Source organism: Camellia sinensis, chromosome 9 (assembly GCF_055761805.1).
Source record: "Camellia sinensis isolate YWXY chromosome 9, ASM5576180v1, whole genome shotgun sequence".
NCBI lineage: Eukaryota > Viridiplantae > Streptophyta > Magnoliopsida > Ericales > Theaceae > Camellia > Camellia sinensis.
This window is the reverse complement of record NC_138969.1, coordinates 41,505,440-41,518,468: the sequence shown is the minus strand read 5'-3', so window position 1 is coordinate 41,518,468 and position 13,029 is coordinate 41,505,440. Positions and strand designations below refer to the sequence as shown.

The following is a 13,029-nucleotide window of genomic DNA, read 5'->3' as shown; positions in this document are numbered from 1 at the left end:
CTGGAGCTCGGTCTAGTCTGCGGCTTTAGCATGGTCATGGTAGCTCGGTCGTATTGACATCCAACCGTGGTAAAACCATCTCACTTGGTTTAAGCAGTGAGGGGGTGTTGAAGGATAAGCATTATCTTTCAGGAATGTGATTCCTAAGAGGACTCTACATGGAGGAGTAAGAGTCCTACTTGGATTGTGCCACGCGGAACCTATAAAAGCTCATAACATCATCTATGGAGAGGTAACACAACTTTGATTCCCAAACACACAGAGCTTTTTGTCTATTTGTCTATTTTGCTGACTTAGGCATCGGAGAGGTATCCGACACACACCCGCCGACTAGCTCACGTTTGTGTTTTCAGGGAGTAAAGCGATGACGTACGGAGGAGCGCAGACTTGATCAACAGGATTATACGGGAAGAATATTTCGTGCCCGTACACTCAGTAAATGTAGACATTGAGACTGAACTATGTTAAATATTATATATATATATATATATATTTTTATGTATCCATATTTATTTGTTGGTATGTTTCCATTATCATATAGATTCATATTTTAACACGAGTTATCAAAGTTTTAATGAGAATTCATGGCCAACATATGTATCGGTGGTTTTTCCCTCTCTGTTGGACGGTTTTCCACTTCTCTTATGTTGTCTATCTTGTGATCTCATTAAATTAATTTATTTGTGTATACTTTATTTCATACTTGACAGTGATTCGAAGCATTATTTCCCCAACAATATGGACCACTTGTAGTATGTGACAAAATTAAGTATAGAGTGGTGTTGATTCAGCCCTAGGCTGGCTGATAATTGATTTCTGTTAGTTGAGGAATCATGGGAATTATCTGGTTTCATCTATATATATATATATTTTTTTTTTTTTTTTTTTTGACATGGGATAAAGTTTAATTTGATTTATGTTAGTTGAGGAATCATGGGAATTATCTGGTTTCATCTATATATACACATATATATATATATATATATATTTTTGCCTGGGATAAAGTTTAATTTGACAATTAATCAAACATAATAACAAATCTTGTTCTTGCCAATATTCATGGTGTTATGTGTTCGGATCAAAAAAACAATTAGAAGAACTTGCATATTCTTAAGCCAACATACTCTTAGAAATAGAATCCAAAGCCTCATCTGCAGCTATTTTATACATTTTTTGAGTTGGATGAACTGCATCCCAGAATACATACTCCGTCGGATCAGCACAAGTACTCATACCCTTGCATGAATCCCCGAACTCTATCAACCCAGATCCACAGCACCCCTTTGATGTCTCCTTGAAACCTGTCAATTTTCACATACAATTCTCAATCTCCTTTTAAGTTGTGACATATATATTTTTTTTAAAATTATATTCTTACAAAAAATATTTACAAAATTTATGACAAGAACTAAGATGACAGTGAGGTAAATCGGATTTGTAGTGTCCTGCCTTGCTTAGTATCATATTGGGGGCATGGTAAATCAGGGAAGTGGCCATTAATTTCATAACTTTAAGAATGAAAATAATAATAAATTTAAGAGATAATATGGTATATTACAAATTATGATTTATAGAATGAGAGTTAAAATATATAAGATGTAAAAATAAATAAGTGAAAATCAATGTTAAGTGTAATCTTTTACTATTTAATCTTTTCTTGTATTTTTTTAAAAAGAAGGTTAAATTACATAAATTACCCCTAAAAGGTTTAGGCAAAATGTATTGAGGCCCATAAATTTGATATAATTACACTAATCTCCCTTTCTCTTCTAGTTATCCTGTGCTATTATCAATTTTAAAAAAATTAATAACATTGTTATTCTATCCACATAACAAGCAAATTAATTATTGACTTTCTAATTATTATTGAATTTAATAAATGGAAGAAAAACATGGACCAGTAAAGAACAAACATAAATGGAAGAAACAAAAGCAAATATTGAAGAGGTGCACTAACCATAGATGTTAGGGTATTTGATAGCAGTGGCAATGACATTGTAGATGTCTATGTAGGCAGTTTCGATCCCTAATGAGGCTTTTAGGGTTTCCAAAGTTTGTTTTATATTGTTATTAAATAAGAAAGCCACTTCATTAGACATGCCATCACAATTAGTCTTATCCCTTAGGGTCTTCACAAGTGGCATGCAACCAAAAGGTGGGACCCCAACCACTGCCACTCTTCTTGCTCCCAAACGATGCATTCCCTGCAACCAAACCATGCAAACCATGACAAGTAATACATGGAGGATGAAAAAATTACTAAATACCAAAAAAACATTTGGGATAAAATTCAGTTTTTATTTTTAGTAAATTTTTTAAAATATAATTAGATCGGGAAGAAAATTTTCATTACAAAATCGACAAAAGATCTCATAAAGAGATAATAAACTTCTATAGGAGGAAAAATGATAATCTAAAGATATCTGAACGGTAATATATTGATAAAATAAATAAATAAAACAAACTTAAAGTGATTTAGCAAATACCACTAGTAATTTAATGGTGATCCATGTGAAAATATCAAAATTTCATGATATGTTTTTGTTTTATTAGCAATAATGTTACTATTTTACTCATTATTAGCAATAATGTTACTATTTTACTCAATATTTAACGGTAGGGGTGGGCATTTGTTGGGTCGGGTTGGGCCGACACTACATAATAAGGGACTTTGTATTTGTCCAAGCTCGGCCCAACCCGACCCTAATATTGGGCCTTTATATCTGCTTAAGTCTTGTCCTAAAAATAATTATAAATCCCAAACCCATCCATCGGGTTATATTTAAATTGCTTTTAAATATTTCACAATTAAATTAAATTCAATTACACATTATATTTTTTAAATAAATATATTGAAATTATTATAAATTGAAGAATTTCTTAAATAAATTCAATCACACATCATCATAAATATGAGTTTCAATAAAATCAATAAAGATAAAATTTAGACCCCAATAAAAAATATGTATATTTAATATATTATAATTAATTAATTAATTTAAAGCGGGCAAGGGTAGGTTGGAAGTATAAATCCTAAACCCAACCCATAATATATCGAGTTGAAAATATTAGCCCAACCCGACCCCATGAGCTAAAACAACTTTCTTAAACTTCAAAAAAATAAGATTGAGTCAGGCGAGCCAACGGGCCGATACCCACCCCATTTTTATGCTGAGTCAAGGACTTGAGTCCCTATTTTAGTTAGAAATAATTTTATAAAAAATAATTTTTTAGAAAAATATTTTAAAATTCGTAAAATTAAATTTTATGTTATCATAAATTTAAATTTGGTGTGATATGAGTCACACTAGGAATTAATTTAATTCACATATTTTAAATTCTAAAAACTTTTTTTCTAATTACATTTTCTAACATTTGAAAAATAACATAGAGAACCCCCCCCCAAAAAAAAAATGTCAAATATATAAGGGTAAATTACACGTTACCCTTTTATGTTTGATTATTTTCTCACTTTGGCTCGTTTGATTTTAAATTTTTCTCAATATACTTCTAAAGCTAATTTTTTGTTCAAAATTAAACAAAAATGTGTCATGTTAGCTATCACATGGCATAAAAAATATATTACTATATTAGAATTTGGGTTTGTGTTAGAGATGTGAGATACATCTAATAAAATATTTTTGTATAACGTAACTGTCAATGTGTCATTTTCTGTCTGATTTTGGACATAAGTGAACTTTTGAAGTAAATTGAAAAAATTTTGAAACATGAAAGGCCAAAGTCAGGAAAAAAAAAAAAACTTTAAGAGCCGAAGTGAAAAAATTGATAAACACAAAAAGAATAAAGTGTAATTTACCCAATATATATAGAGTTTTTGGCATAGCAAATATGAGAGAGAGAGAGAGAGAGAGAGAGAGAGAGAGAGAGGACCTTAACAGCAAGAAACATGCGAGAGTTCAAGAAATTGAGATATTGTTTGAGAGTGAACTGCTTGGGACGAGCAGGATCTGAATAATAGTTCTGGAGAAAGTCATTTGTGCCCATGCTTATTACAAATATTGCATTTTTTATGACTTTCTCTGCCACCATCTCTCCCACTAGTTGTCTCAGATGGATCTTATAATGCCTCAAATACTCCAACTGTTTGGACACAGGTAATGCACCCTGAAAAAAAAAAAATTTAAAAATTTTGTTTAATTGCTCTTCCGTAATGGATATGGAAAATATATGAATGAATAAGATTTTATAAAAATAAATTTTGCCATGGTTCTCACTTTGGTGATCCAAACAAAAATTTAAGGATAAAAAATTTTAGTTGCAAAAAAGTGCTATTGTTATATTTTTAGCGACAAAATTAAACATCTAATGATAAATTATTATTTTTTGGACCAAAATTTTTATCTCAAAAAATAAATATTTTTTGCACCAAATTGTTTTGTTTCTAAAACAACATTAGCAACATGTTTAAAATTTTGTCACCAAAAATTTATTTTTTTATTTTTCAGAACGACCTTTTAACAACGATCCTTATAACAATACTAATTGGTCCCTAAATATTTTTTGTAACAAAATTTTCACTTTTATGGGATAAAAATTTAATTCCTAAAACTCTTATTTGTTGTGGTGATGCTGTTCATTTTGTAACTCTTACGTGCGATTATTCACAAGAAAATAAATAAATAAATTCAAATTGATCCAATAAATGGCGATATATTTTTTAAAAAAATTAATATAATAAAATTATGTAGTTAAGATTATCAAATCAATTTGATTTTTTGATTTTAATTTTTTTTTATGATTTGTTATAAAATGAATGGTTTAATGGGTCTAAAGTGCCAAATTAGACAAAACCCTTGTGAAAAATCTCGACTATAAATATATTTTCTGTATCCGGTTATGTGATAGGAAAACTTACGGTGAAATTGGCTGTGAGGTCATCATAACCAGAACCAGCTGATGCAAAACTAACACCATGTAGAAGATCAACCTTCTGAATAGTTGGATCAAGGAATCCTCTAATTATGTTTGTATATCCGAATGCCTCCGCTACAGAAAGAAAAAATAGGGGTGAAGGTTAATTGATCAAATATAAAGAAAAATTGTTAAAATTTTATGTGAGCCAAATTAAGATTATATAGACTTTGAGGGACCAAAATGCTATTATTTATTTTATAAATAATCAAAATTGTATGGGAGTTAATGACATTTTTATGAAATTTAAGAGGCCAAGATAAAATTATTTTTATTTTGAAAAGGCAAAAGTAAGATTACATTTTGGAAAAAAAAATGCTGACTTCATTTACAGGTTTAACCCCTCTATGAGAGAAGCCGAAACTTCTAAAGAAGTCATTTTTTTTATTTTTTATTTAGTATTTTTTTTTTAATTTGTGTCAAAAATATTTTATATTTTCAGTCTGTCTTAATTAGATGAATTTAAAAAACTTTTTTTAAAAAATAATAACCTAAAAAATCACTAATTTTGCCCATTTTTTGGTCTTTTCTGGACTTCTTTTCAAATTTAAAAACCTAAAACTTTTTTAAATTTTTTCTAAAGAATAATGTTTTGTAACTCGAAACTTTTCTTCCCGAATCCCCCCGAATGTCCAAAACGACATCGTTTTGGACATTTTTCTTTTTTTATTTTTTATTTATTTTCTTCCATTTTCCAATCTGAAACGCAGAGAGGAAGAGGGAGAGAAAGAGAGAAGAAGAGGGGAAGAGAGAAAGAGAAGAGAGATTCGCCGATCGCCGATCATCGCCCAGCCCAGCTCCGTCGCAGCCCAGCCCAGCTCCGTCGCAGCCCAGCCCCGCCGTCGCCTCCGCCCTCCGCCTCCGCCTCCGCCAAAGTCCCCCTCTGGTTGATGTTAGCCCCTCCTTTCCTTCTTCTTCTTTCTTCTTCTTTTCAAATTCGGAGGATTCGGGGGAGGGCTTTTTCGAGCTACCAATCAAGATTGTTTTCTAAAAAGTTAACAAAAGACAAAAATAAACCATTAAACTAAACCCCCAAATTTATACAGTTTTCCCTGTCATGTTTAGTACATTTTTGGTTTTTTGTTTCTATTTTTTCAAAAAAAACCTCAAAAACTTGTTTGCAAATTATTTTCTCAAACACAATAATGACTCCTACATATAATTATTAACGTAGACCTGCAACTATTTCTTCGGAAAAAAAGAAAATTATAAACAATTCATCTTTAAGAAATAACATAAGGGAACTTTAAAATGGTGCCTATGGTATACAACTTTATACAAAAAATATAATTTCTACAACAAAATATATAATTTTTATCACAAAAAATATATAAGCTTTCTTTTTCAAGTAAGAAAATGCCTAGTAGTGACATGAGAAAATAAAAAATATAAAATAAAAAATTCTAAGCAAAACAGTACTAAACTAATCGAGCCAAAGAAAAAAAAATCTAAACTAGAGAAGAAAAAAACAATAAATAAACAAACAAAAAGCAGAAAAAGACAAGAAATTAACTAGAAACTAGACAAATAATAATATTAATACAGATTTAAAAGCACTAAATTATTTATGAAAGGAAAATTTTAAATGCACAAAATCAAGCACAATCCTTGTGTATGGTTCTCTGATAGACTTCTATATACGTAGAACAAACTCTTTCCGAAAATAAACTAAGAAAGGACAAGAAACTTAAAAACAAAAACAAAAACAAAAGTGGTAGCAGTGGTAGCAATTTAATTAGTTACCAATGAAGTCTGTAGCAAGTCTTCCATCACTGAACCTTCCGGTGGGGTGACCATTGAAGAAGTCCTTCCCATAAGGAGGGAAGTTGCTTTTGAGAGCCTCTTTGAGCCGGTTATTATTGCCAGGATCAACACTTGAGTCTCCAAACACCAACACACATGTCACATTTTTTTTAGCTGCTAATTGTCTCAGCTGATAAACATTGATAGCCTCCGCAAACATCGGTGTTGCCACCACTAAAAGAACCACCACCACCATCGTCACCACCGCCACCATCCTCATTTTCCTGGATTCAAGGAAACTCTGAGTATGAAACTTGGTGTTATGAGCTGTGAGACCAGAGTGAGGTACCCGACCCTCCTTAAATAGGCCACTAGGGAAATTGGTTGTGTCAGGTTGAGCATTTAACAACACATGTCCAAAATGGTTGTAGTTAGGGATTAGTACAAATGCGCCTGGCGTAGATTTTATTCAATCCAACACTTATGGATTATATATTAGTCACGCGTAACAGAGTTGGGACAGGTATAGGTATCGCATCTCCTGATTCAAATCCAACCTGATATTATTAATAATATATGTAAACAAATAATATATATGTATATATATAATATAATTAGATATAAGAAAAAAATATTAAAAGTCTGTGATTTTGTTTAAATATAAATAAATAATCCTAAAAGTTTCACTGTTTATATATATATGGAATCAAGATAAATTATTTAGTGTGTTAAGATTTAAATGGCTTCTTAATTTTTTTAGCTATTTGAAATGTAGTCGGGTGTCTGCAGGTATCAGGTATCTGCGGATATCTACGGAGGCTGAAATGGGATTGAAAAATTCCACCCATGGCGAGGTTGGGGCGAGGCAGAGATGGAGTTTGAGAATAAGGGCAGGGGCGAGAGATGACAAACCCACTCCAAATCTATCCCATGTCATCCCTAGTTTTTTTTTTTTTTTTTTTGAACGGACGTGGCATCCCTAGTTGTAGTGATGTTTATGTAGTAGTTGTCTGAGGAGAAATTATTTAATAATCCCGGAATATTACGTGACCATACTCTAAACCAATCACTAATTATTTAGCTCTCATGTTGTTCCTCGTCTCCAAAATAAATTGTGAGTCCATACCCCTCTCTACCAATCAAAACCTTATAAAACATCTCGTGTCCATACTCTGAAAATACTGAATAATCACCCTTGTTTGAAATGCATTTTTTGGGCCTATTGATATAAGCAACAAAAGTCAATTTTAGGTATTGTTTGGAATGAATTATATAAGTGCACTTTTGATTTTTTTTGGCTAAAAAGTAAAGGAAAAAAATATGATTGTTTGGAATAACTTTTTGATTTTTATGAAAAAATATATATTAAAATATTGTATGAAATACCAAAATTACCTTCTTACCTTTCTGAGTGGAGACATACTTTCCATGCAGGTCAGTGAAGTTGTCAAACTCAACACAGTGCACTGAGCTACACTGGTTTTGTATTTATTTATTTATTTTACCCGTGAGCTGTGCAATTTTGTTTTTGTAATTATTGTGTTGAATTCAATAATGTCATAATGTTGGCAACATAATAATACAATTATTGGTTTGTAATATGAAAAAAAATAACAAACCAAAATTGTCGGTGGCTTAACGGAGGAGTGTTTACGCTTGTGTTTGGAGAAGGAGAGGAGATGTTGAGGTGAAACCTTCTGTAACCCGTAGTATTCCTAATAATTGTATTCTCAGAGGAAGGGACAAAAGTAAGGGTAAAATTATCTTTTTTCTCCCTGAGTATTCAGTCCCAGCTTCCTATCCAAACATTGTGAATAGTATTTTTTTTTAATATATTTTTAATAATTTTTTGTCTTTTTTAAATGATGTCAAACAAGGACTTAGTAGCTAGAAAATAACGCTTGTATTTGATCTAGAAAATGGTTTTCATGGTCACTAGAGAGCAACTATAACACTTAAAAATGAGTGGTTTGGCATCCAGTTAAAAAGTTATATTTTTTTATAAAAACATATCTGGTTTGTTTCAAGATATAATTTTTAGAAAAAAAAAAATAATTTTGTTTGGTTCAATTTTTTTGAAAAAAAATTCTAAAATTATTTTTTCTTTTCTGCATATCAATCAATCACTTTTTCTCTCTCATCTCTCATTCTCAATCACTTTTTCTCTCACGCATATCTACTCTACTATAACAAAATATACAACCAAACAAACAGAAAAATTTATAAGCTCTCTCCCTAAATTTTGTTTGAAAATTTATCGCAAAATACAAATCACACACACCCATCATCTTTAGTTTTTTTTTTTTTTTTTTTAATATGTGTCAATTTTTTTTTACTTTTTCAAGTCTATCTTAGTGTAAAAGAATTTGTAAAGTCAACCAAAAAAATCTTTACAAAAATTTACTAAAAACCAAAAAAAAAAGGGCCAAAAGAACCAATTAATTTTTTTACTTTTGTTTATTTAAGTGTTTTTTTTCACAAAAAAAATAAAATCATGATAGTGTTTGGTAGAGTTTTAAAATTATAATTTAATAATAGAGTTATATTTTGAGTTTGTAAGTTTTGAAATTATGATTTGAAAAGAGAATGTCGTGTTTGGAAGAGTTTTGGAATAATGATTTGAAAATAAAGTTGTATTTTGAGTTTGTGAATTTTAAAATTATGATTTGAGCGTGAAAAATTTGTCTAGTTAGGAGTTTTGAAAAGAATTTTAAAAAGAGTTTGAAATTTTTGATGTGACATGTGATATTTGATATAAAAACTTACAACTCATTACTAAACGCACAACTAAAAATTCTATTCAAAATTCATAAAAAAATTTTAAAAAATTCTGATTTTTTTTATTTAAAAAATAAAAAATAACAGGTGTCAATTGTAAAAAAATAAAAATAAAATAGAACTGTTCCAATCAATCGGCCGAACGTCCGAGGAGGACGACTAATTAGCTCCCGCCTTGGAAAGAGTTTTCAAAAGTGTGTGGAATCAATTTTTAAAAACTCTAAACAAACAAAACACTCAAAACAAGGGGTAGAAATATGTATGATCATCTTTAGTTTTTTTTTTTTTTTTTTCAATATGTGTCAATTTTTTTTTACTTTTTCAAGTCTATCTTAGTGTAAAAGAATTTGTAAAGTCAACCAAAAAAATCTTTACAAAAATTTACTAAAAACAAAAAAAAAAAAGGGCCAAAAGAACCAATTAATTTTTTTACTTTTGTTTATTTAAGTGTTTTTTTTCACAAAAAAAATAAAATCATGATAGTGTTTGGTAGAGTTTTAAAATTATAATTTAATAATAGAGTTATATTTTGAGTTTGTAAGTTTTGAAATTATGATTTGAAAAGAGAATGTCGTGTTTGGAAGAGTTTTGGAATAATGATTTGAAAATAAAGTTGTATTTTGAGTTTGTGAGTTTTAAAATTATGATTTGAGCGTGAAAAATTTGTCTAGTTAGGAGTTTTGAAAATAATTTTAAAAAGAGTTTGAAATTTTTGATGTGACATGTGATATTTGATATAAAAACTTACAACTCATTACTAAACGCACAACTAAAAATTCTATTCAAAATTCATAAAAAAAATTTAAAAAATTCTAATTTTTTTTATTTAAAAAATAAAAAATAACAGGTGTCAATTGTAAAAAATAAAAATAAAATAAAATTGTTCCAATCAATCGGCCGAACGTCCGAGGAGGACGACTAATTAGCTCCCGCCTTGGAAAGAGTTTTCAAAAGTGTGTGGAATCAATTTTTAAAAACTCTAAACAAACAAAACACTCAAAACAAGGGGTAGAAATATGTATGATCAAGTAAATTCTAAAAATATAAACATTTCCGGTTTTTTTTTAATTCACTAAAAATGGAAAGATGTCAACAAAAAAAAGCCAATTCCAAACTATGCTTAATAGACATTAACATCTCTCCTAGTAAAAACGTATAGAAAAGTATATTGTATATTTTGTTAAAATTTATTTGCCTAATATTCTCCAAATGCAACTAATCAGGAGAAAATATCGGAAAATATCAACCGTATATTACTGTCGGTGTTGGAGCTCCATTGCTTGATGAGATTAGACAAAATACTTAAAAATTCTTTAAAAATGTCTCTCTTATTAAAGATGCTCTAATGTGATGTGATAAGGGAAAATTACATTCTAGTGAAGACCCCCCCCCCCCCCCCCAATCTTTCACTTACATTCAATCATAAAATTATTTGTACCCACATATTTTCTCCCAATCTTTCACTTAGAGCATCTCCAATGGGGGCTTTATATCTTCAAATATAGAGGATCCTTTGAAAAAATTCACTCCAACCCATCCTCCATATCCTCCTCCATTTGGGAGGATGGATGTTTCATCCTTCAAATTTGAAGGGAGTATGAAAAATGAAGGATCATCTCTATAACACTATTCATTCTATATTTTTTATCATATTATAAATAACTTTTAATATATAAATTTAATTTTTATAAAATTGACATCATTAAAAAATATGAAATCATACCTTTAAAATGAGTATAATATTAAATATATTTTACAAAAATTTTAAAATTAAATATTTGTTAATGAACAAAAATTACTTTTTGATGAAGGGAGGATAAAGGGTTTTGAAGGTTTGTGGTTGGAGTTTGAATGAATAGTGATATACTCTATATTTACTTTTTGAATAAAAAAAATTATTTTTATCCTCTTGGTGAGAGGATTGGGCTCTTACATTCTATCATAAAATTACTTGTACCCGCACATTTTTATATTTTTATATATTTTATTTATTTATTTATTTATGTATTTTTGTCGTCTGCCATACTATTTTGAAATTCCCCCATGAGATATTGCATCTTCTGGACGTACTGTAGAATATCCCCCACCCCCACCCACAATCTTTCACTTACATTCTATCATAAAACTACTTGTACCCGCATATTTTTATATTTTTTATTATTTATTTATTTATTTATTTTTGTCGCCTGCCCTACTACTTTGAAATTCCCCCCATGTGATATTGCATCCGATAATACTACGTAGCTCAAATTTTGTGACTCAAAAGTGGTTTAAATGGCCAAAATGACGTCGTTTTGAGCCACAAAATTTGAGTTACGAGACATTTTCCTATTGCATCTTCTAGACGTACTGGAGAATATCCTTGATTAAGGGAAAGTTTGGAAAGCTTAAAAAATAATAAAAAAAATCAAAAGTTAAAGAATTATACAAAAAAATTAAAGATTCTTTTGTGCTTTTTTTTTTATAAAAAATTAGAAAATCATCCAAAATATAATTATTTTTTATTTCATATTTTAACTAAAAAATAAAAAAATTACTAAAATAGCTGGTGTAGATTAAAAAAAAATATCAATTTTATGCAATATTTTTCCTATATACACCTCTATGAGATGAATAAAATTTTCAATTAAGGCAACTTTACAATTGCAGTGAACCATGCTGTAATCACATTAATAAATATTTTTTCTATAGAAAAAAATTTCAGAAAAATATTTTTCAAAGAATTTTTTTTTTTTGTATTTGGTGGTGGTGAAACGAAGGTGAAGGTAGAGGTTGTGGCATGGTGGTGGGGCAGTGGTCATAGCGACAGTGTTCGTGGTGATGGTGGTGTGGTGGTGGATACGACATTGGTAAAATTTTAGTCCGGAAAATATTTTTTACTTTTTAATAGTAGAAAATATTTTTTACTCAAATAGGCTTGTTTTTTATTGATCATAGAAAATATTTTTCGTTAACTTTCATTTTCTATTATACCAAACACCAAAAAATATGAAAAATATTTTTTTTAAAAAATATTTTCTACCTAAACAAACAAAGCGTTAATATCTAGAGTTAATTATACTTACTTCAAACAATAAATTTTATAGTTATAGTATAATTACACTTGCAGACTTTTTAGGATGACTAAATAAACGCCATACTTCATACTTAAAACAAATGGGGAAGGGACAAGGTGTCCCCCCCCTCTCTCAAAAAGGCTTGAATAAAAAGTAAAAATAGTAAATCTTACTCTATATTAGATGAATGGATAAATCACACTTTTTAACTCTTATAATTTGATCGAAATTTTATTTTAGTCTTACTATTCAAATTGATTAATTTGATCCCTACACTTGTGTAATTTTAATTTGGCCCATCGGTTTAAGTTGAAAGTTGTTTTAGGAACATTTTTTGGTTTCTTAAGGTATACGTGTAGAAAAAATTAACAAAAATTTCAATTGAATAATCAAATTGAAAATGAATTTTAAATATTGGAATTAAATTGTTCAAATTAAAATAATAAAAATTAAAGTCAAATTTAAGTCGAATCATAAAGATAAAAATATATAATTTACTCTAGATGAATTTATTATTTAC

The 13,029-nt window shown here is 29.3% G+C and overlaps 1 protein-coding gene across 1 annotated transcript; it reads right to left on the bottom strand.

Annotated features, from left to right (window-relative positions):
- Nucleotides 1-1,029: 1,029 nt before the first annotated feature.
- Nucleotides 1,030-7,100, bottom strand: LOC114308979 (GDSL-like Lipase/Acylhydrolase superfamily protein). The gene is made up of 5 exons (XM_028254670.2): nucleotides 6,676-7,100; nucleotides 4,877-5,007; nucleotides 3,892-4,125; nucleotides 1,958-2,204; nucleotides 1,030-1,301 (listed from the first exon to the last, which is right to left on the bottom strand). Exons 1-5 carry the CDS (start codon nucleotides 6,953-6,955, stop codon nucleotides 1,111-1,113), a joined length of 1,083 nt encoding a protein of 360 aa, XP_028110471.1. The 5' UTR covers nucleotides 6,956-7,100; the 3' UTR covers nucleotides 1,030-1,110.
- Nucleotides 7,101-13,029: the final 5,929 nt, after the last annotated feature.